We start from the raw sequence: 25705 nt of genomic DNA, 5'->3' as shown, positions 1-25705 counted from the left end.
TTTGGATCGATGACAGTTCTTAGAAAATTGTAGACTCATTAATCAAATGTGCCAATGCATGTAATATATTCCTTCATTCCTAAACTAGCAAAATGTTCTCATATGTAAAGGCAGGCAGTGCACATATTTTTATTTATGCTCATTTCAGATCATCTCTCAATGATTCCATATTCAGAGATATATGTATTTGCTTAGTTTATGTTGCCATACAAATCTATTAGACTCTGATTAACAAGCAAATGGTGCTCCTTGCCTTCACAAACAGCATAATGTATAGGAAGGAGCTTATTTTGAAGTTAGATCTCTGTTCATAAATCAACTCTTCAATTTACTGACCAAGTGGCCTTAGGCATGTTATTTAATCTCTCTGGATCTTAATTTACTCAACTATCTAGTAAGGCTAATATGCCTATGTCATAGGGTTGTCACGGGGCCCAAATGTAAATGTAAAGTAACTAACACAAATATACACTCAATACACATTACTCCCTATTTCTCCAACTTACCTTCTTTATAAGGAAGCATACAGCCTTTGCAAAACTAAACACAAAATGTTTCTGGTCATGGCATTGTCTTGACCTAAGGGCTGAGAATGGAAACCACCTTACTTTCCCTACTCCAACACACATAGCTTGGGACACTGAGGTTCAAAACTACCTACTCTGACATAGTTTACACTAATATGACTTTATTATTTTGTTATTAGCATGACTTTACTATTTTAGGAGACTCCTGCCCAAATAGCTTAATTGTTCATTATAGCAACTTCCTGAAAAAATCTATCAATTTTTCAAGAGATAGCATTATGCCCTAAGGTTCCTTGCATTCTTCTGCTTGTTCTTTCCATCAGTCCCTAAAACTGGCAAGTACTCAATTCTAATCAAGCTATCTCCACTATCCTGCCCTCTCACCCTGTCACTGAAAGACCAGCCTTCAAATCCTCAATAAAATCTTTCCTTTTCAGTAAGATACTATCAGAACTCTGTTGAGGTGGTCTTCTTCCTTAACCTAGTAAGCCATAAATTCAACTTTATCTTATCAAAAGGTATGTTGGTGATATTTGGGAAGCCAGCAGTGTTTTATTCCCTTCCTCATTACAGATTTGTTCAAACATGCCTCTAATCAAGAAAAACAGGGTCTCCTGTTATCTTTGGGGTTACCAAAAATAATTCTAGGGCAGGCAGCCGAAGTGACCACAAGAGAAATGACCAGTTTTTAAATGAAATCCTTTATAATGAAAATTCAGATCCATCATCAATTTCACTAAGTGTAAAGAACACTGAAGAATAAAGAAATAAAATGGAGTCACAATAGTCAAGCTGCTAAGTTACTAAAATCAAGTAGGTTGTGGTACGAGGAAATAATTCTATTTTTGTTTTAACTAGCCTGGGAACTTAGAAGTTTCATCCTTCCAGTCCTGTATTAATGCTTAGGTATAGAGCAAACATCTAGATAACTCTCTGGTTACCCTCTTAAGGTTAAAGAATGTTCACATATCCAGACGATGTGACAACCATTATCCAGACCACTTGTCCTCTACAGGATTATAGTCTGGGACCAATCTAGAGGCTAAGCACACAGAACTAATTCTTCTCAAGAATAGATATTTTACTGTAAGAACCTTCAGCTTTTCTTTCTTCTTCGGAATACTCTGGTTATTATCTAGTTGTATTTCTGGATCACAAACCCTGAGGCCCTTGAATAAATCTTTATCATTTATTTCTAGCCAAAGCCTCCTGATTTCAAGAGTTCAACACTAATTTCTATAGGATCTAAGCATGGTCCAATGACTTTCCACCCAGGTAAAGAATACAGAGCTGTAGGGTGAGAAATAGTGAGGGAAGCAATATGTGCCTTTCGAAGTTTACTTTTCACACTGATCAGGGCCGCATACCTGGCCCTCCACTGGGTTTGCTTTAGCAGCTGAAGCATCTCGAAAGAAGAGGGAAGCGGTAGAAATAAACAGGGTTTACTTAGAACCCGCCCTCCCGCTGACTAAGGACTGGCCCGCAGCTGTGAAACAGCTTTGGGGTGCGGGGCTCAGCGAGGACCCTCCTTCTGCCAGTTCCTGATTTGGTACCTGACAGGCGATGGACCTCCGGAAGCCGCACGCCATGTCGGGGCTCGACGAAGCGCGACTCGGGCTCCTCTGCAGCCCCGCCTCCGAGCGCCGGAAGCCGACCCCCGAGGATGATGTCAGCCAATGAAGGAGCCCAATGGTTCGCTTCTAACCTCTGCCCCGCTGCCGCGAGGGAGCGCGGGAAATCCCGAGCATCTGGAATCCCGCAGGCCCCCGGGACCATGTCCACCTCCTCGGTGTCCAAGGTACGTGGGGGCAGGTGCCCACTGGGACTCCGCCGCCGCCTCATTCCCCTTTGAAGAAGAGATGAAGCGGAGGTTACGTAGGCCTCCTTGTACGGACTCCAGGGGAAGGAGCGGCGGGGCCGGGCTGAGGCGTCATTGCTCCGGCTTCAGTTGAGGTTAACTTTCCTTGAGGAGCGAAGACACCTATCTGCCTTAGTATTCCGACTAGCAGGATTTTTAAGTTCTGGTTTGTGGAGGCCGGATGCTCGGAGGGTATGCCTCAGTCTCCCACCGCCTTTTTTTTTTGCTTTTTATAAATGTTTGTTGTGCTCCAAGCACGCCGTTAGCTACCCGAATACAATGATAAAGTAGACTCCGTTTTTGCACTCAAGAAAAGCACTAAACACAGATGAACTAACCACAAATTGTGATAAATGTTAGCAAAAAAGAAAGTTCTAAGTGAAAGAACAGAAGAGTGACTAGAACCCAATCTAGATTGTCCCGTGCGGGGGTGGGGGGTGGGGAGGGGAGGCTGGTCAGCGAAGGCCTTTGGAGAAAGTGACATTTCATCTGAGACCTGAAAAATGAGTAAAAGGTTAGGTAAAGGATTGAGGGGCTGAGGGACGGTTCTAGCAGAGAGAATGACATATTCTTTGGCGCAGAAGATAGAAATAAAAGGGCATATTAACAGAATTGAAAAATCCATATAATCAGAGAGTGGAGATACAGAAGAAACTATGAAACAAGAGAATGAAAGCAGTGTAGTGCGTGTGTGTATGTATGTATTTGAGTGAGTGAGTGAGATCATATAGATCTTTTCATTTGAGCTGCTTAGATGGTCAGGCATTGCGAGACATAGTAGTGTAGTTCATAAGAAGATACACTTTAGAGTTCTTTTCCAGTGCAGTGGCCACAAGCCACGTGGCTTTTAAAATTAAAATAAAATTAAATAAAATTAAAAATTCAATTCCTTAGTCTCCCTAGTCATATTTCAAGTGCCCAGTGACCACATGTGGCTGTGACTACTGTATTAGTGCAGATTATGATATTTCCATCCTTATTGAAAGTTCTATTGGACAGCGCTGCTATAAAGTTAAAGACCTGTAGTAATATGAGTACAACTGGAAGCCCCTGAAGTTAAGCTGTCTTAACTTAAAACTGAGAATGCAGATGAAGAAGTTGCAAAGACATTTCTTTGTTAAAATAGATTAATGAAGAAGGCTATACCATGGATCTAATTTTTGATTTTGACTAAAAAATATGAGAAGCAATGCCTTTCAACACTACATATCAAGGAGGAGCTACAAGTCGTAGGGTTTAAGTTTACAAAGGATTGACTGACTCTGATGCTAGGTGCAAACAGCAGAAGAGATTTAACTGTGCTAGTACTTTTTTTTTTTTATTAGGATTGGTATGTTTTTGTTTTGCTCTGGTTATAAAATTCCACAGGTTTTCAGTGGTCTGTCCCCTAATCCTTTTTGTTGCTGGAGCCTCTTATTTTTTTATCTCTTGCAGAATTGTGAACTTTTTTTTAGGAAAGCTTTTATGGCTTCGTAACAGTAATGCTTGTATTGAGATGATTACGAAGGAGACCTTACATAAGTAAGAATATTTAAAGACTATTTCAGGAGTTCATAGAACTGTCAGCTTTTTTTTTTTTTTTTAACCTATGCAAATTTCTCTTGTGTTTTCTTGCTGTCTGCCCTCCTCGACTTCTTCCTCCATCTCAAACACCAACCCTTGTTCAAGAGTTCAGAGTGGTTAACCATATTACTTCCACTGCAGTACATTCTTGGCACTCTTCATATCTCACTCTTTCATAACTTTTTCTTTGACTGACTTGCAGATGGATATAGAAAGGAGGCAAGGACAAGCTTGTCATGGTACCACTTGATTTTTCTAAATACTTACATCTATTTTAAATAGTTCTACTAGTTGGAGATACAAGAATATAAGGCATAGTTCTCACTTTGGATCTGTAATCTAAATGGCCACTTTATATTTGCACTGCTGTCTTTAGCACTATCCTGAGATGATGTTTTTTAGGTGTAGTTCTTTCATTTTTCTTTCATTTTCCATAGAAATGGCAATCTTAAGAAGCTGTCTATGGTGTGTGGCTTTAAGACTGGTAGAATAAACATAGAACCAGTAGCTTGAGGACTTTGTATCACTAGTCAGATAATAACATGAAACTAAGCAAGTACTAGGAAAATTACTTGGCAAGTATTCATTCATTCCACATACTGATTGATATATGTACATGTTAACACTGTTCCAAACATTGAGGAAACGATTATGAACCAAATGCAGTCTGTGCTCTGAAGGTGCTCACAAACTACTTGGGGAGACAGGCCCTAAATAGCTACGATAGAGTGATTTAAAACAATGCAAAGTAAAGATATTTGAGTACTGTGAGATCTTAGGGAAAGGAATAATTCTGACTAGAGAGTTGGGGAAGGTTTCCCAGACCAGGTGAGTTAGAGTTGAAGTGTAATGGATAAATGAATAAGAGTTTATCAGATGAGGAAAGGTGAAACAAGAGCCAAAATGATCTATTTCTCATCAAGGTTATAGTTACTTGGAGTTTAATTATATAATAAATACTTTTTTTGAAGCTTCAGAGCATCACTAGTTTTGATCTTCTTAATCTTCATTTTAATGTATAGTACTAATGTTTTTTAAGTTTTATAAAAATGAAACCTTTCTGAGTTTAAATTTCATAAGCGTGTTTTTTTTGTTTGCCTCTTAGATCAGGTCTCAAAGACCAAAATCAAAGTTGAACGTCTCATGGGAAGGAGGAGAAGGAAATAGTCCCCACATTGTTTAAGAGTTTTCCTTCTATAGTTCAGAGTAAAGCGATGATTTCTTAGCACTTTAAAGAAACACTTTTTTTTTCAATCTGCTTAACCATACTTGGTTAATAGATTTTTCTATTCCTTGGTTACTTTGACTTTATGATTTTTTTCTTTCTTTTTTATAGGGCTGCTTTGTGTTTAAGTCAAACTTCAAGAAAAGAAAGACCTCTGTGCCAGTAGGTAAGATGTCTTAATGTCAAATTTGCTAGTTTTCCTCCTCCAAATCTTGAACTAACCTAGCCCTAATTGAATTTAGTAATTCTCTTGTTTAAGCTTGGCTTACTTACAATGTTGATGTACCAGTTATGTTCCAAACTATAGGTCAAAGGGATAAGGGTACACCCAAGGGTACTAATCTAAAAGGGAATAAAAATATACCTTCAAAAGGCAAATTGGAAAGTAAATTTCCTTCAGAGGTTATGTCACTGTTCTTTAAAAGAGAGTGTCTTAAAAATCTTTATGGCTTCCTGAGGTGGGGTAGGGGGACTTGAATGCAAAAAGATAGGAGGGACTCTTTTTGCAGTGAGAGAAATGTTCCCTATATTGAGGGAGTGGTTATGTGAGTATATACTTTTGTTAAGACATATCATCTGTTAAAATGAGCATTTTATTTGTAAATTATATCAATGAAATTATTAAAAAAAGATACTGTGTTCACTTTCTTCACTGATCTTCATTATCCAGATATCTATTTGGTGATCAAGTTAAGAAGACTTCTTCAAACAAATCACAATATTACTGTCAGTCAGAAAGTGTTAATTGCATTGGTTCTCCATTGTCGCTGAAGATTATAATCACTTGGGGAACTTTAAAACAATTTTTTTTTTTCAGATATATGGTATTCACATGCAGTTGCGAGAAGGAGTGTAAAGAGTTTACCTGTACCTTCACCTGGTTATTCCTAGTGTAACATTTTGCATAACTATAGTACAGTATCACAACCAGGAAACTAACATTGGTACAATCTATTGACCTTAATCAGATTTCAACTTGGGGAACTTTTTAAAGATACCAGTGCTGGGACCCCAGCCCGGACCATCTGAGTAGAATATCTGGGAGTGGTACCCAGGTATTGGTATTTTTAAAGGCCCTTTACAGGCTGATTGGATATTTATATTTAGCATTCAGCACTGTGAAGGTTAATGATGGAAAAATTATGATGCGGAATTAAGCATACTCATGCACTAGTTTTGAATGAAAAAAAGTGAACTATACCATTGATTAAGGAAATATCTTGAATATCTAGAATAGGGTTTTTCTAAAACATCACACAATACAGACCTTTGGTTTGAGACCAGCTAGATAAGATATGTCTGTTTAAGAGCAAATAATAAAATAATGGTCCATACTGAGGGGAACAGAGGGTAGAAAATATGACTTGTGATGTGAATCCAGTTTCTCAGTGGGAGAATAAACAGTGATCTCAAGCTTTACACCCTTATAGACTTGGTCTCAAAGAAACCTGAAGTTTTCTGTGTTCCTTGCCTTCCTGAAAATGAAAAGTGACACTGATAGAATTGGAAACAATAAACAAAGAATAGCTACATTATAAGTAATTTTATTTTTAAGTGTTTAACTTACGGATTTTTTTTTTGATTTTGGAGATTGCCAAACTTAGGGAGAAATAGTTCATTTTCAGAGAAAAGTCAAGACTTGTTCCTCCATTATCCATAAAGGATACATAGCATGAAATGATATCTGATATCAGCAATGTTACTATAACTAATAAAATTGCTAATATTTATTAATGTTTATTATGTGCCGGACTATTTTAGCACTTGCTATGTGTTTAATTCTCACAGCAAACTATGAAGAATATATAATTTTCTCCATTAAAATATGTGAGACTACTTAGACATATAAAGAACTTTCTCAGTGAATGCTAGTAAGTGGCAGAACCGGGATTTGAACCCAAGCTGTCTGAGTCTAGAGTCCATGGTCTAACCATTACTTGATACCTCTCATAATATGAGGCGAGTTTTTGTTTAGAACTTTTTGTATTAGATTTCAACTATAATTTATTAAGATTTGTGTAAAATCTTTAGTGTTAGTGAACCTAATGTGTAAATTGTATAATTTGAATTTTGCTTTGAAGTACATTAGATTTTTTTTTCATTGTGCTGATCTAAGACCAACAGATACTGTTATAATATGAAAATCTTAGGTGAATTGACCTTGATTTTAAGACAGATGGAGTAGGAATGAGGAAAACATATCCAGATTTTAGCACTTGAGTTCACTGGCTTCAATTCTTGAATCAAGATTGCTTGAAAAAGTAGAAAGATGCTCTGCATTATGTCCACCACCATCTGTCCCCTGACTTGAAGATACTTGGGTTTGTCTCTAAGAGCAGACTGGTAACTCTTTTCAGTATTTGGGAAAGGGAGATGGGAGAGGGGGAATATGAATGAGAGAGAGGGGAGAAAGAAAGAGACAGACTGGCACTGGCACTGGCACTGGCACCCTGGTAGATGTTCATGCTAAAGTAAAGCATTGTGAGTGGGAGCAGGAGGGAACCTGTTAGTGTGAGAGCTTATATTCTTTAGCTTCTCTCAGTATTTATTTATTTTTTTACCTACTTGATCAATAAATGATACAGTTATGGTAATAGGTTAAAGTGTCCTGCTGCTCTTGTTTCCCAGTGTTTAACATTTTTTTTGTTATCTATTTTGCTGCATTGTTCAGCACATTTTAAAAAAATCATGTCTTGATTTGCCACTTTAACATTTTATATGATTTTACTCATTTTCAAAATAAAATGACTTTTTCTATTTGAGACTACCTTCTTGTTCTGCTTTGTCTCTTAGTAATAGTGCATCTCCTTGCTTTTTTTTGTTTACATTTTTATATTATAACCTTGTCTACTATTTTAGCGTATGATGACTTCAATATATTCTAAGCCTTTTGATAAAAGTTAAAAATCAATATTTGTCAAAAACTCTGAGTCAACTATGATTAGAGTTTCTTAACATGAAAGACAATTTCTATTCCAAACTAGCAGTTAGCATTAAAACTTAATAGTAGAATACTGGCAGCATCTCAGTGAAGTCAGGAACAAAACGTGTACTTTCGCAATTATTATTTAATATCATCAAAGTTCTAGCTGTTACAATAAAATACCTAGAAGTAAACAAAAAGAAATATGAAGGAAAGTAGAAAACTATAAGGAATGAAAAATATTTGACTAAGAGACCTGAGTATTTTTGGACGTGAATTTTTAATATATTAAAAATGCCATTTCTCCCCAAATCAACCTACAGATTTTATTTTATGCAGTCAGAATAACTATTTTTGAGAAATGACAAAATTAATTTGAAAGAATGGCTTACAATTTTTTAAAAAGTATGATAATATTTGGTGGTGGTAGGAGAGAGACCTGGATCTATTCAATATTAGAATGTACTACAAAGCTACAATAATTAAAACAGTTTGGGACTGATATGAGAATACAGTTGGATTTAGTAGAACAAAAGACAAACTTTTAAGTATATATATATTTAGATGATAAAGGCATCTCAAATCGTGAGAAATGATGGATTATTCAATAAATGAGTGTCTTTCAAACTGAAAGTTATATATAACCCAAGTGCGAGTCGTGATACCAATTTAGTGGGTCATGAGAGTTTTAAAAAACAATAGATAATATTTGTTATCACACGATAAAAGTATTGTTTTGTGGGACTTTTGTTTGTTTCTCTTATATGTGTGCATGTTGGATTACTGTGTAAAATGCATTCCTTAATGTGGGTCATGGTTGAAAAAGTTTGAAAGCTACTGCAACAAATGGTATTTTGATAAATGGCTAATGATTTGGAGGAAAACATTCTAAAAATATGTAAAATAATATAATCAGACTAAAAGGCTGGGCTAATCTATGTCAATCAAACAAATGAGCAAGAGTAATATCATTTAATAAAGGAGAGCTCAAAGCAAATATATGAAACAAAGTATACAAGGCCTTAGAATAAAAGCAAATAATAAAATACGTTTTTTTGAAGAAATTCATTTATTTAAAACGTAAAGCTTCTTTATTGATAGTTGCATTTATTAGCAGGGATCATTAATTAGTAGCTAGTGAAAGAAATCAGACCACTTTTGGAACATAACACTAAAATCCCATCAGCTCATTGTCCTTGCTTTTGTCATTCTGGTAACCAATAAGTGTCAAAGAGCTTTGAATGTTTTCGGGTAGATATAAATATTATGACCTACTCGTACCTTAATGTAGTAATTTTTTCCAGCAACCACTTGAGTTTTGTATTCTACAGCTTCAAATTCTTCCTAAGTCTCATTTGTTTTTCCTTCAAGCTATGATTTAACTTCATTAGCAATCTCCTTGATTTCTAGAGTGGCAGGTTTGGCTTCAATTAAACCTCCAGGCATCATTTTGACTAATTCTTTGCTGGGCAGGATACTAGAACTGAAGTCAAAAATATATTAATATTAAATGTATATACCTCAGATCAAAACCATTAAATGAAAACGGTTAGAAATTCAAAAATAAATGATAGAATTAAAAATTAAAGATATTTTAATTTTATAGATACAACTAATATATTAAGAATGTAAGATATATAAATAAATGTAAAGGATATTGACTTTGTACAGAGATTTTCTAACTTTTATTATGTAAAAAAGAAACTGACTTATTTCTTTCTGTTTTTAGAGGACTATTTTAATAAAGGGAAAAAAGAGTCAGAGGACAGTAAGCTTCGATTTGAAACATATCAGTTGATATGGCAGCAGATGAAATCTGAAACTGAGGTGAATATTTTTTTTCATAACAGCATTTCTCTAATACTGTAAATCTCATGTTTGTTCCTTCCCATCTTTCTACCAAGAGTATTTACAAGAGTATTGATGAAATATTGGTAATACTGATTAAACATAATCTGTATATACTAAAAAGCCCTCATGTTCAAAATATTAAATATAGCTTCAGGTATTGGAACATATGTTTATAGTGATAGCTGGTAAGGCTATCATTTATATATTCTCACACCACTTAAAATGATGATACGCTTTACATTGTCCATTCAGTTATGCAAGTAAGAAATAAGCTGCTTATTTCTAAACTACTTCACTCCCTCATCCTCATATCCGGTTATCATATTCTTTATATCGCAGCTCTGAAAATTTATTCACTATATAACAGATTCATAGCTCTAGGGCTAGCATCTTGAGGGGATTTATTTTGTTTGACCAACACAGTGCTATATTTTTTTGCTTTTTAATGCCTTTGAGAAGGTTATGCACTTTTCTAGTTTATTACTGTTTCCTACCATCCTTTATTGCTTTACACCTGGGAGCTTTGCTCCTTCATGTATTCCATGGACCCTTGAAGGTATTTGAGTTTGTGGCTTCCAGTTTAGGTCCCCTTCATTTCTTAATCTGGATTGTCCTAATCTCCTCCTAACTGATGTCCCTGCCTCTGATGTAAAACCCTTCAGGTCTGTCACTGGTCCCTGTGGCACCATTGGTCAAATTAGATAAATCCTTCTTCCTTCGGTTCAGGCTACAGGGGTTTTCCAGCCCTACTGCCAGTACACCCTTTCCAGTCCCCTCTACTCTGGCCTTCACAGTGCTGCCAGATTAACCCTCCTTAACACTGATTTAATCATGTCTCTACTTCAGATCCTTTCAGTGGTTCTCCCCACAGGTTAAAATCCAAACTCTTTAACATCAGATATTTATTTTCTTGGTTTAGCCCATTGCTTATTTGTCCAGTCTCATTCCCTACCACTTCTCCTGTTCTTTGTGCTTAGGTGTATCTGTGGTTTCCCCAGATGTTTGGTGCTTTCTTCTTTGTCTTCTTTACTCCCTATTCCTTCTAACTTTCTTTTAGCTACCATCACCTCCATCACCTGCTCTAATGCTTTGGCTCAATTGTATCACCTCCTCAGCTTAAGTTAGATGGTCCTACTCTTTGTTTCTATATTATCATAGCATTTTACACAATGTATTTTAATTGTAAATGTTCTTGGTCATTTTTTTAGCATAGAGACTACCTTTCATTTGTAAGGTAGTTAGTACTTGTTGAATGAATAAGTGAGATTCTATAATGAGGGTATCCAAAGCACCAATCACTGGAGATTTAAGAAAAAAGATTTTTTATTTCATTATGATTATATTTCATTATGATTTTAATTTTACATGTAATCTTTGGAATTGAATTCATGATAATTTTCTTGCCCAAACTTGGAAAGACACATCAGATTATTACTGATAATAATCCATAAAGTTTTGTGTTTTCTGTTTAGCGACTGCAAGAAGAATTAAATAAAAACCTGTTTGACAGTCTAATCGAATTTCTGCAAAAGTCTCATTCTGGATTCCAGAAGAATTCAAGAGGCTGGGGCTATCAGATAAAACTCAGAGAAATTACAACTGCTGCTCTTGTTCTAGGTATGTTGGTGTGTGTGTGTGTGTGTGTGTGTGTGTGTGTGTGTGTGTTTGTGTGTTTAATTGATGTTTTTGAAAATAGAGAATAACCTGTTCTGATAAACTTTTTTATTTTTCATATATAGATTTAAACCAATTATAGTTCGTTAGGCATACTTTCAAAACCAATAAAAGTTCCTTATACTGAGCATACATCTGTAAATTAAAAGAAATTGATCTAGGATTAGCTAGTACCTTCTTCAACCTTTTGTCTGAAAAATGAAGAGGAAACATGTTTGTGTTATTTTTTCTTCCTTAGTTATTTTATGAAAATATATAAGATTTGAATTTGGTAATAAAGAATCTACCAGTGTGTTAATAGATTTGATTTTTATACTTTTTTTAAAATCATATCTTCAGTTCAGTTACTCTGTGATCTTAATTTTATTTCCCTATTCTTAGTTTTTCAATCTTGGATTGTTTCATAATATTGTATGAATATTAATTAGAATGCAATTTGGTTGAATTATATACGAATTGCTTTCACACTACAGGTTGTAAATTTCTTAAGTATTTAAATATCCATCATTAATTTCCCATTTTAACCAAACATCTGCATTGCAGGATAATGGAAAAAAATTTCTTTGAATATTAGCAAATTTTCTTCAACCTTTTGAAAAGAAAGTTGAATTTATTTAGATTCTTAATATACCGTCATTGTACTTCCAATTCGATCTTTATTCAGAGTTTGTTATGCTAGTCGGTTCTGAGATAAGAAATTAATTCTTTTGTTTAATACTGTCTAATACTGTTCCTAACCTTGATATTTAGGGAAGTACTTCTCAAACTTTAATGTACCTACAGGTAACCATCAGGGATCTTAGTAAATGCAAATGTTCTTTAATAATTCTTGAGTCAGGCCTGTAACTCTGCATTTCTAACAGGCCTCCAGCTGATACCCATACTGCTAATCCCAGAACCATTCTGAGTAATAAGACTCCACGTTGTGATTTTTGTAATAGTGTGGACCAGTTTTTTAGTGCAGCCTGCCACTTAAGTTCAAAACCCCTTTTATTTACAAATGAGAAGCTGAGGCCCAGTGATGGCTGTCTTGTACTGTTGAGTGCTTTCTTTCTCTGCTGCCATGTTACAGCAATTGGAGATAGAGTGGGAGAAACAATGAAGAGGGATGGCCTGATTGTCACGAGAGCACTGTTTAAATCCCTTTTCTGCCAACTGTCAAAAGGAGAAAGGAAGCTAATGGAAATCATCTACTTCAAAGTCAGTGGTCTGAAGAGAACATTTTTCCAGTTAAAGACATTGTTGATTATCTTGTTTTCAATAGACAAGTCTGTTGTAAAGGATGTAGTGTTAAATAGCTGATGAAGTCAGTCAGACAAGACAAGCCAATATTTCACTGAACTCCTAAATTTGTTCAGAAATATATTACAATCATAGACCATACTACATGTTAAGAATATAATTTTGATACTTTAAAAAAATCTGTACTCAAAGATACTTAAGTACAGTTGCATGTTTTCTATTTTCTAATAGGTATATATCTGTTTATTTGTTTATTTAAGTATATGTTCATTTAAAAATAGCCTGCCAACATTTTTGTTTGTTGGCTCACTTAGAGAAAAAAAGAAATGTTGCTTTTTAGTGGCCTGGATGCTTCTGAACCTTTTCTTTTGCTTCCAAGCAGGTGAAATTTTATGGTAGCAAGTGTCAAGTAGTTTTAAGATGTCTGCGGCTGCCACCTGCCTAAGTGCCAAAATACTTTCTAGAGATCACAGATTGTGATGTTAGGGAAGTTATCAGTTAATAGAATTTTTTTTTAAAGTAATGGGGAAATTTTCACTCAATGCTGATAACCGCATGCAGAGCAATAAAACTCTGATTTGTGGAAATGAGAACCAGGGTTTAGTAAATACCTAAAGGACCTAAAGCTGTAATTTGTTTTTAGGCTCTTCCGTCAGAAATCAGTTTACTGTACACTTTACCTATAATATTTACTACTGTGGTCATAAGTAGTATTAATGACTAGATTCTCCTCAGTTAAGTTAGGGTCAGAGGAAGGCTGGAATTTATAGTCCTTATTTTTGAATAATTATTTTAAAGAGCTCTTTTTGAATGTGACAGAGGAATGAAATTATTCCTAAGATGTTTTCAAGGGTCAACTACACATCCCTGGTAATTTTTTTAAAAGGAAAAGTTGTGCTAAATACCTTTTCTAACAAATAAGAATAATGTGTGTCTCTAGATATCTATTGTGAATGGAGATCTCTGCATTTATTATCTCTGCAGTATATTTTCTTGATTTCTGCTTTTCATCATTGTAAAAATGTTTTTACTTAGTAATTCAGTTGACATGTTAGATAGCTTTTGTTGTTGAATTATTAATAATAAAAATGGAGTAATATTGATGTATAATCCCACAGGTGTGAATGTAACAGATCATGATTTAACATTCAGAAGTCTAACAGAAGCCCTTCAGAATAATGTCACTCCATATGTAGTCTCATTGCAAGCTAGAGATTGTCCAGGTAAAGTATAAATGCTTTAATAACCTTGGTGAGATGTTATAAATCTCTTTTATCCCCTCTCTCTTTCTCTCTCTCAAGCTTTCTTTATCCCTTTTTATTTCTGGGAAGAGCATGGTACTACATTTTTGGCAGGGTGAAGTTTAGTGCCTCCCAGAGTAATCTTGACTATTGCAAGACTCTTTCCAGTTTTCTTTGTTTATTCTAGCCTCACCCCTGCCATATCAGCTTCCCTGACAATAATAGTCCAGGCATTTAAAGTTGGAAGGTTTGGGACAGGGAGCTAAGAATTAAGGAATGGGGAGATCTTATTTATCCTAACAGAGACTAGACTACATATTTACAGCCTCAAATCATCTTATCATCCCATCTGAAAGGCTACCATGATAAAAATAGTGCATTGCCAGAGCTAACCTTGGGTATCTAAAGCCATTAAATCATAAAGGATGTGGCCACTAATAGAGTAAAATGTGTTTAGATTTGGGCGGATATAAGGACATTACGTGCCTAAAGTACTTTCATATTCATAAACTGATTGGTATTAAGTAAAATCCCTTAGGACATCTTTTAAAATGACTTTATGGAAGACTTGTAATCAGTAAAATAACTTATGTAAATAACACTTTTGATCTTTTTTAAAGGTCTTTATAAACCTTTTGCTGTCCAGAAGTAACTTAAATATATATTATTCCTGATATAATTAAGTTTTCATGTTTATTCACTTGCTTAGGCGACACTTTTATTATAGACAGTACTCATAAAGTTTGGCCTAATGTTAATCTGAATTAATGAAATTTAAATTTAAATTTTAAGGAGAAGATACTAATGGGTATTAATAGTTAATATATGTTAAATTATGTTAATGTTAAATATAGAAAAACACATTCTACCCAAGTAATGTAATATACTCATCAAGAAGTTTCAGTTGTTTTAGATTTGTTTTAAGGAGAAATAAGCTTTCTTACTTTTCATATTCTATAGATGTGAAACATTTTTTACAAAAGCTGGTCTCACAGTTAATGGACTGCTGTGCGGATGTGGAATCCAAAGAGGAGGACAGTGTTCACATCACTCAGAAACAGACGCATTGTTCAATGGATTCTCTTTCCAGTTGGTATATGAATGTCACACAGGTAAATGTAAACTGACAGTTTTCTCCCAGGAAATTGGCATATGATCGAAGAGACTTGGAATTATATTAAGCATAGTACTGTTCTGTTCTAATAAGGAGATGCATATGCAGCATACTGTTTATTTAATGCTGCATATGCAGCACTAGCTGTTTATTTAATAGTACTTGTTTTTCCTAAGGCTACGAGAATTTAAAAGTATCTTTTTATCAGTATGTGGTCTACTTCCTGATAAAATGTTTACACGTGGGAGAATATGTCATCTAGTGACAAAACAGTATCTGGAATCAGTTCTGCTGCAGATTCTCTTTGTGACAATGACTATAATGTTAATATATTATCTCAGATTACTCATTATTTTGTTTCATGCAGTGGAACCATATTACCAGTACCATTGCCACCTTAGTCCAATTAGAACTAGCTATATAGATATAAAATCTAATTTGTTCATGTTTAGAACTTTTGGGAGAATAAATACTGTCTAAGTAAAGTGTATTTAATGAACTGATAAATAAAAAGTTCCATTCTACCATGTTAGTCTCTGGTGAAAATAAATAATAACCTAGATGACTCATGGGTAATTGCACCACAAAACCACAGCCTTAGTTTATGATGCTTTGTATCCCATGTGGGAAAAATTACTTTGGTGACATTTTCTGATGAATATATTTTCTGAAATCATTTAAGTGAAATTTCATTTTGCTTTACATAGGTATTAAACTGGGTTTAATTCTTACTATAATATCTTAATTTGATCCAGAAATTTAGATTTTATAGCTATCAAACGCTGCATGCAATTTTTGTCAGATAACTTTAAAATATTGGAATTGAACCAGATGATATTTAAGATGCTTTTCAACTTGAAATTTATCAGCACAGTAGCAAGTAGTGTGACTCATAATGCTTTTTAAATAAAAATACTAGTTCTCACCTTAAAGCAAAGCAAAATATGACATTCTACTAACAGAAAATTCACTTTTATAGAGAATGTTCACTTCTCCCCATGCTTTTCCTATCATTTTCTAAGCAGAAAATATAAATATTCCATATGAGTTATAGATTTTACTGAAGAACCTTTTTCTTCTTGGTTATTATTCCCATGTCAGACACAGAAAGATTCTACTAATAACTGTTGGAATGAGTTCCTATTTTTTATGTGGGAAAAATAAAAGGAAAAATGTTACTGTGAAATGTAAAGGGAAATATACCTATATGTGGCATTATAACCTCAATTGGATGGTAAGGCTTACTTTAAACTCTCTTTCCACCATGGCTTAAAAGAAGACAGATCAAGAAATGCCAGGGAAAAAGAGGACTTCTTCTAGCCAATGGCAATCTCCTCCTGTTGTGCTTATCTTAAAAGATATGGAAAGCTTCACCACGAAAGTACTCCAAGACTTCATAATCATCAGCAGGTAGATGGCGTATCACCCGGCTTTTGCGCAAAATTCTTTTTGTTAAGAAAACAGTGTTTAACTTAAAAAAAAAAAAAAAAAAAAAACCTTTCAGAGAAAACAGTTGGCAATTTAATTTTCATTTAATGCCATTTGGATGGAAACCAAGATGATTTCAAATTCCTTATTATTGAGTGTTCAAAGACCCATCAGATTTTCTGCTTTTTTGACCAGAGAAGGAGAATCAAACGACAAAACTTACCCATTTTTAACTAGCGTGATAAGGCAATATAAAATGTAGTTTCTCTCACCAGGATTGTCTCTTACTTGTCTATTATGGGTAAACTACTCCAGGTTGATATTTTTGTCAGGTCTTCTTTTCTACATGAGTGTGTTCTAAACCATTTGCACCACTGGAGCTCTAGGTCTTATTTTCTGAAACCTATCTACCCTTAGAAGTTCCGAGTTACATATAGTTATACTGAACAAGAATGTTTTCTAAATAACATTATAATATTTCTAGTGAGAATCTACTTCCATGATCTTGTTCGATCTTCAAGGCAATCCTGTGAGACTCAGAATTGAACTAACTAACACTGTTTAAAATCCAGTAACATGCACTTTCCGTGGTACATTTTCAAAGATATAATTTATTCTATAAGCCATTCTATATGGTTTTCTCTAAACTTGCTAAATACTTATGACTACAAATGCCTAAAAGCTATGTCGTGTAATAATTTACTAATATCATTTCTATTTTGATAGTATTCTTTTTTCCCATTGAAATTAAGTTTTCTAGATCCTAAGAGGAACTTTTCTTAATGGTAACACTGAACTGTTTAACATGCTGAAAAAATGCACAGTATAGAATAGTGATAGAAGAACTATACTTTTTTGGATTTCAGACTTATGACTACTATTACTATCAAAAGTAAGGGAGAAAAACTTAAATTAGTAAGAGAGCCTGGGTACTTTATGCCTATGAAGGTAGAACTAAATAAAGTTAGAATACTGAAAAGCAGTAGCTAACAGGAAGGAATAAACAAAATCATCAGCCATAATACACACCGGACTCTGACCTGCAGTAGCTCTCAGTATTGTTTTACTCTGTGGAAGTCATTTGTGTTTCTACTGGTGATGCTAAGAATCAGTCATGTCCAATAAATTTGAGTTAAGAATGCAAGAGAAAGATGTAACATTTTTAAATTTTTTAATAGTTTTAACATTACATGTAAGACATGTTTTCTAATTCTTAGCTGTTAAGGCTGGGTGACATAGTGTCTGTTAGAAATGTCCATAAATAGAATAAGTTATCCTGAAAATCAGTGAGCTTCATGTCGCTGAACCTTTAAAGCATAGGCTGGATATCTAACTGTAACGAAGACTAGGTAGCACTCGTACTTTGGGTGGGATGGTTGGATGGTATTTAACACCTCTTCTAACACTAGAGATTGTATAATCTTAGCACCTCTGTGTTTTTACTTATAAAATGAGAGGAACCATCAATAGATTGATTTCGGAGTGAGAATGTCTGGAAAATAACTATTTCTATGTTACTTTGACAAAGCAAAATGAGTGACCTAGAAAATTTTAGTATTTGGAAGAATATTCCTTAGCAGTGTCTTATAAAGTAAGCATTAACGTAAAGGTTGTCTTTGAAACATGTATTGAAATATATTTGCTAAAGAAATCCCACTTTTGTATTTTTCCTTGAAAACTAGTGAACATCTACATGAATTTCCACTAATACTTATTTTTGGAATTGCCACATCTCCTATTATCATCCATCGGTTGCTTCCTCATGCAGTATCATCTCTATTGTGTATAGAATTATTCCAGTCTTTGTCTTGCAAGGAGCATTTGACTACAGTACTTGATAAGGTAAAAAGAAAAAAATATTTACCAGTGATAATAGGATAAAGAGAAAACTGCCAAGAATAGATTATAAATATAAATGGTAATGGTAAATTTCTACAATCTCAGAGTATGATACTGAATATATTCCTTTACATATTTTAATATTTTTATTTAATGATTTTTATAGTGGTATAGTATTGATTCTTCAGATAAAAATATAAGGTTTATGAAATATCTATCAATTTAATCAGTTATTACTCAACGGAAAATTGTAGGTTTTTAAAATAAATTTATACAGAATTGAATGACTTCCTGCTAACAATAACAATGTTTTGATTCTTACATTTTATATTAAATGATTTGAAGTTTTTAGTGGACTCTTCTGTCATGCTGCTATTGACTGAAAATAAAGACTAACATTTTCCCAGACCTTAGTTCTATGTTTCTGCCTAAATAGAAATACAGTTCTTCAGTACTGACCTTCCACAAATTGTTGCTAGATTCAGCTCTTTAAGGTGTGCATTATATTGCTTGTGTAAAGTAAACTAATGACAACCCCCTATGTATTTACTAACCACTTCTACATTTTTTCTCCATAAAGGTGATATCCATTGGTTTATTGATACTTTAGGAATAATTTTTCCGGCTACATTATTTAAAATTACTTGGTTGTGGCCAAAGTCAGTTGGCCTTCTATAACCATGCTTCTGTTTAAAAAGCCTTACGTGACATAATTTTCAGATGTAAAATCTTCACTTTAGGCCATTGAAAATTAGTTGAATAATGCAAATTCATCTGTTTTATATGTTTTAAATCGACATCTGTTAATTTGGGGATTATCATTTAACAATATATGATGTGTTACTCTTCATTAATGTGCATCAGTGAGGATGAAAAAGAAATCTTATCAGATAACAAGACTTGCCAAAACCTGCAGTTTCTTCAGTGGCTTCTGGTGGGAGAAAAGGGATTATATAGTTGATAGACAATATTTTTTAAAATCAGAAATTGGATGGAGGATGGTGAACATCTTTGGTAATGAAGATGTAGTATGAATAGCTTCTTTTTGTTATTACTGTTGTATAAATTAATTTGAAATTTTGGTTGATATTTGACCTAAAAAAACCTAGCTTCTGCTGTTATAGCTTTCATAGTTACTGTATCATAGTATCATTCTTTGTCTCATTATTTATACTTGATACTTATGAAGAATAAAGACTAACAAGGAATGTGTCTTGCCCCCTTTTATCTCTTTTAGCTACTTCTTACAACTCAGTTTCCCTTTAAACTAAGTGAAAAAGTGTTACAGATTCTGACCAATATCTTTCTGTATCATGATTTCTCAATTCAGAACTTTATAAAAGGACTTCAGGTAAGAAGACACTAATGGATTTGAAAATTCACAAGTCAATTCTAAATAATTTGCATGTTATTTCAAACTATTTAGTGTGATATCTAAGGCATTTTAAATGGAAAAGTCTAGAATAAGTAAATTCAAGTTATGTTATTCTAGGTTCTGCTATTGCTTTATTACCTTGAAGCAAAACTGTAAAGAATACATTAATTGGATATCAAAATGGAAAAAGATCTTTCTCCATTCCAGTGCTTCTTAACCATTTTGTGTATGGGGGTGGGCTGGGGAGTACGGGAGCTTTATTAAAGAATGTGATGAAAGCTTATGGACTTTCTATATAGGAAACGTTGTATACGAGGTGTCAGAAATTTTTTTCTATAAAGGACCAGATCTTAAATATTTTTTGGCTTTGCATGTTACATATGGTCTCTTGCATATTCTTCTTTTTCTTCTTTTTAAAAAATAATCCTTTAAAGATGTATAAAACATTCTGGGCCTTAGAAAAATTGGCTGTGGGGCATAGTTTGCAGTCCTCTGCACACATACATATGCAAGTGCATTGGGAATACACTTTCACTAAGGTTTCATGAATTGTTAGAAAAAAATTCATGAACTTAGCTTCATAATATCTATTCTAAACTAAAAAAAGACCCCATTCTTCAGTTTTTTTAAACTTAATATAATTCCCTTCTCTTGGCGACTACTTAAAACACCCTATCAAAGTATAGTCATCGTGAACACATGCCATCTATCAAGTTGATTAGTAACCTTCAATACAAAAGTTCAGTGTAATACCTCATGTTTATGTAGTGCCTGGAAGATGATAAGTATTTCTCACATGTATTCTTATTCCACATAAAATAACTGTGGTGGTCTGCTATGGCTAATATGTGCTCCCCCTCACCCCCAATTTAGCTTTTTTTAAAAAAGTATTTTAAAGCAAGAAAATATTATTTACCTTAGCAACATGTGAGATTAAATGATACTGAGATATAACAACTTTTAACTTCTCATTCTTTTCATTTTATTCATTTATTTACTTACTTATAAGTATTTATCAAGAGCCTGCTGTAAGCCAAGCACTATGCTGAGCCCTGGAGATACAGAAGACAAAGAAATCTCTTTTTAAATTGCTCAGTTTTTAATGAAGGAGGTACAAGAATAAACCTATGTTTACAGTTCTGAGTAGTCAGTGGAATCTGGAGATTCTGTAGGAGAACAGAGGTGTATCCTAAGGAAGAGGAGCTAGCCAGGCAGAATTGGAAGAGCATTCCAGGCAAAGGCAACAATAGAGGGAGAGAGGTCTATCAGAGGGTCGTTGCAGTCATCTAGACAAGATATGATAAGGGTTAAACTTAGGTAGTAATAATGGGACTAGAGAGGAGGAAACAAATTTGAGGATGAGATAGAATCAACAGAACCTGGTGACTAAGTGGATAATAGGATGTGTAAGAGTGGAGCATAAGTGACAGACACATAGGCTCTAGCTTAGCAGATGGTTGGAGGTTGGTACCATTTATTAAGTGTGCATGTTAATATAAATCAAAGCCAGTTTGTTAGAAAAGGATGAGTTTCTTTTGGAATATGGTTAATTTAGGCTATGTTGGATATAAAGATTTGGCACTCAGGAAAACTGGACTAGAAATATTTAAGACTTTATCATTAAACGGTGGTGGTTGAAGCCATGTAATGAGGATGAGGCATCAAGCAGAGGAGCGAGGAAAGGACTAAGAATGGAAGAACTGTAGGGCACACTGACATATAAGAGGGAGCAAAAGAAAAAGAGACTGAAAACAAAAATGAAAACCAGTGGAAAGTAGAATATCAATGAAGTCAAGAGAAGAAAGAGTTTTAGGAAATGTAAACTGTAGTCTAAAACACCATTGCGAAAGTGAGTGAAGAAAAGGACATTAACCACATTACTTAACCTGTAGGTGGGTCTCAGTTTCCTCATCTGTAGAATAAGGGGAATCAGGTTAGATGATTTTATAGGTTCCTGATAATTTACTAAGCACCTCCTTTGTGCTAAGCACTTTACTAAGTATTTTGTTTCATTAATGTGTATTATTATCCTCAGTTTTGCACATGAAAAAATAGGCTTAGGTTAAATAGCTTGGGCAAGGTCACACAGCTAGTAAGTGGCAGAACCTTTAGACCACAATTGTCCAGTTTTCCTAATCATAAGAAACATGTGTAAGTCCTGATTTCTGTAGGAGGTACAATAGGGCATATAATCATTCTGTGTATGTTTAAGTCCTTCCCTGATTAGGTGGATACGTTAACTAACTTGTCGATTAACTCAGATATTGAGAATACACTTGGACAAAAGAGTTAAGTGAAACTAGGTTCTTATCCCATTAATAACTCTACTATAACTCACGTGGCTTGCTCTCATTCCTCCTCCCCAGCAAGTCCCTTATTGTGTTTGATTTTTTACTTTTCTCATGTTTAATAGGTAGTGTTAATATTGGAATAAATATTATCATATTAATGTAATGGGAAACTGTTAAGAAACATGATTATGTTAATATGTGCAAAAATAATTTAGCACTTGGCATGAACAGTTGCTTTCTATTTTCATTTGTTTCTGTCAGGCTGGCCCTTTGCCTTACAGCCTTATACTTCCTCCAGAATGGATTATTTTGGAGGATTTTCTTTAGCTTTGGGTATCTGCTTCTTAGCTCTGTACGCTCAGAAATTCATTATCAGTTTACCCAGGAAGGATCAATCTCAAGTATCTTTACAGTGATGTATAAACTAGCATGTTAATTTGTTAATTTGTGATGAGGAATGCTACTTTCTGGTAATTAGAATGTGTTTTGTATGCTGTCTAGGGAACTGTCTGTCCAGTATCAAGGTATCTGGAAAAACCAAACTAGTCATGAGAAGGTTGCTTAGAATCAGGGTTTTTAACATTTGGAAAGTCTTATGAGATATAAGACTTGGTAGAATCTGGAAAACCATTCCCCCTTGTGCCTATCACAGCATACCAATTACTAGAATGCTCAGATACTGTACTATGTTTTCCTCTGTAAAATAAAACTAAATTTAAAGATACATTTTCTTTAGCCATCCCTCATTTTGCATTATTCTTTTTTTATCAGTAGCTAAAATTTCTACTGTTGTAGCATTTTTATTTATTTAGCAGACCAGTTTTTACACTTACTTTAGATTGGTATTTTCTTATGAGTTTTTGGGCATCAGTTAGACCATTAGATCACACCCCAGTCCCATCCCTACCACATTTACTGTTATTGTGAGTTGCTCTGCACATAGCTAATCTATCCATTTATATTAGTTTCTTTTAGTTTCTGCTTCAGAGATTATAATTTTCTGACCTTGTCCACAAAATGGGAGCCTTAAAATATTAAAGGTATATAGCCATTTATGCATTGTTCGCAGTGTTATTGTGATATTATTAATACATTAGTGCCTTAAGTATTTCTGCTGTTTAAAAAAAAAAAAAACATTGAGCAGACATAGAGCAAAAGATTTACTGCCAAAATGTAACAAATATATGTAATCTTTATATTTCTTTCAGCTTTCTCTGTTAGAGCATTTCTATTCCCAGCCCCTCAGTGTTCTGTGCTGTAATCTCCCAGAAGCCAAGAGAAGAATAAAATTTTTATCAGATAATCAATGTGAAAACATCCGACGTCTTCCATCATTTAGGAGGTAAAAAAAGAATTACGTAATTAACATATAATAGAGTTTAGGGCAAAATAAGGGATCTCAGATCCATTTATTTTTGAAGTGAAGAAAGGAAAAAATAACCTTTTAATTTTTTTAGAGCAAATTAAAACCCTTCTGTTTTTAACTGTGAGATTGTTGGATTTGAAAATTTGACGTAGAGAAAAATATTTTTACAAGGGGCCTTAATTTTCAGGTTCTCCAGCATTACTTTTTATAAATAACATTTTCTGTTTCTGGAGTTTCTAGCCTTTATGATAAGATTCCTAGACTATGAAGTGCAGCTGATTCAAGGACTTAAAAATTATCATTAAACTATGACTGTTATCTTTGATTTACTTTTGAGAAGAAAGGAAAGAATGTGACCATGAATCTGGATAATTCTTTTCCCTTGTATGCTATTCAAATATTTAATTTTCTCTTTTCGTATATGGAATGGTAAACATTTTAGGTATGTGGAAAAGCAAGCTGCAGAAAAGCAAGTTGCGCTATTGACCAATGAGAGATTTTTAAAGGTAGGGATGCAATGTATTTGTTTCATTCTCTTTTTTCCTTCATGAAAAGGAATATGCACATAACATTTATTGAGTTAATTTTATAAAACCTATCTGTACTCCTAATATGCTTTGCAGAATGAAGTAGTAGGTCTTGATAACCATATAGGAATGTGACTATTGAAGGTGACACAAAAACTCATTCAAGAAATAAGACTTTTTTTATTGAGAAAAAAATATATTAATTAGAACACTAGCTTTCTCTTATGGTCTATTTTGAAAATACTTTTAGATTTCAGCTTTCTTTCCACATAGCAATTTTGGAATTTGCAGGCAATCTCATTTTAATGTTTTTTTAAAGGCTGACATAAATAAAAGCACATAGAAGCCATGCTAAGGACCCAGTGCTAAGTGGGTATTGATTTGACTTGAAAAAAAAGTCAGTATATATTGATAATATAATGTCAGGAAAGAAATAATTAGTTTAAAATATTATGAGTTAGCATATATGAGTCAACATAAAAATATCAAAAGAAGGAAATTTTTTTTTTTCTTGAATTAATAATACTTGGATGTGGTACATAATTCAAAAGGCAAAGGTAATATACAGTGAAAAAACTCCCTTCCACCTTTATTCTCTAACTACCTTCTTTTCCCTCCCTGGATACAGCCAGTGTTACTAGTTTCTTATACATCATTCTAGAGATATTCTCCACATACATGAGTAATTATATATATTATGGGGCTTTCCTCACCTGTCTTACAGAAGATAAGTATATTATGTACATATTCTGTACCTTGTTTTGTTTCCCACTTAGTCTTGAAAATTATTACATACCAGTACTAACAAGTGGCAAAGTATTTTATTGAATGAATGTACCTTCATTTTATTTAACAAGTCCTTTCCTGATGGATAATTATAAATGCATGTCACACTTTTATTCATACTTTTCATGCCTTTTTAAGGAAAAAGGTCATTAGAAAATTATAATAAAATTAAGATGAGATTAAAGTTAAGCCCTGGTGCTGTGTGTGAGTTTTGCTGATACACACTATTTCCAAATTTTGGGTAGAAGAGTGTTTGTTCCTACAGGGCATGTATTCTCTATAGTCTTAAATACTAATTTACCTCCTTTTTGTAAATTCTCAAAAAACATTAAGAATGGCTTTTAATTGAGGTATAACTGACACACAACAATATGGTGGAGAATGACTTTTATTCAGCATTACTTGTAATGCAGAATCCACACTGGGCTGTAATATAAAATCACTTCTAAATTAGGTTTAATAATCATTTTAATAATCTCTGTAACCTTTTCAGAGTAGTATAGGAAGTCCTGAAACCCTAATGCAGGTTATTTTGGTAGAGAGGAAATTTACAAACCGCTGGAAGAGGATGCGTGCATGTTTACTGAATCTTTTAAGATTAGATAGATTAGCTCTCTACTGAGTGAGTTTGTTGCCAAGTGCATTTCCTGCTAGAACTTTCTGTCAAGAATGTATTTTCAGAAGCCAGTAATAAATTTTAAAGAGTACCTTTAACCATTGAGATGACAAAGGGAGAGAATGTCTAAGCTGGTCTGTTAGAGAAGTAGCCTAACATTTATCCCTGCTTTTCAGTAACTTTTTGTGTATTTCCTATGCATTTATTTATACTTTACTTGTTCTTGTTGCACATATCAGCCCTGTATATTATTATCTTT

The 25705-nt window shown here is 33.9% G+C and overlaps 2 protein-coding genes and 1 pseudogene across 2 annotated transcripts in view; 1 reads left to right on the top strand and 2 right to left on the bottom strand.

Annotated features, from left to right (window-relative positions):
* Window positions 1-2197, bottom strand: part of RARS2 (arginyl-tRNA synthetase 2, mitochondrial) — a 68889-nt gene extending 66692 nt beyond the window's left edge. The window contains exon 1 of the mRNA XM_011367377.2: window positions 2081-2197. Within this exon, the coding sequence (XP_011365679.1) occupies window positions 2081-2116 (36 nt within the window). The 5' untranslated portion in view covers window positions 2117-2197. The remainder of the gene's footprint in view (window positions 1-2080) is intronic.
* ORC3 (origin recognition complex subunit 3) overlaps window positions 2169-25705 on the top strand; it is a 56022-nt gene continuing 32485 nt past the window's right edge. The window contains exons 1-11 of the mRNA XM_023534840.1: window positions 2169-2325; window positions 5285-5339; window positions 9826-9923; window positions 11420-11564; window positions 13982-14086; window positions 15065-15216; window positions 16495-16628; window positions 18329-18488; window positions 19723-19836; window positions 23360-23493; window positions 23960-24023. Of these exons, the coding sequence (XP_023390608.1) occupies window positions 2191-2325; window positions 5285-5339; window positions 9826-9923; window positions 11420-11564; window positions 13982-14086; window positions 15065-15216; window positions 16495-16628; window positions 18329-18488; window positions 19723-19836; window positions 23360-23493; window positions 23960-24023 (1296 nt within the window). The 5' untranslated portion in view covers window positions 2169-2190. The remainder of the gene's footprint in view (window positions 2326-5284; window positions 5340-9825; window positions 9924-11419; window positions 11565-13981; window positions 14087-15064; window positions 15217-16494; window positions 16629-18328; window positions 18489-19722; window positions 19837-23359; window positions 23494-23959; window positions 24024-25705) is intronic.
* Window positions 8359-9615, bottom strand: LOC111744337 (annotated as a pseudogene).

The sequence above is a fragment of the Pteropus vampyrus genome, unplaced genomic scaffold (genome assembly GCF_000151845.1).
Source record: "Pteropus vampyrus isolate Shadow unplaced genomic scaffold, Pvam_2.0 Scaffold133, whole genome shotgun sequence".
Taxonomy (NCBI): Eukaryota; Metazoa; Chordata; class Mammalia; order Chiroptera; family Pteropodidae; genus Pteropus; species Pteropus vampyrus.
The sequence above is the reverse complement of the archived record's forward strand: the minus strand, read 5'-3'. Positions and strand labels throughout refer to the sequence as shown.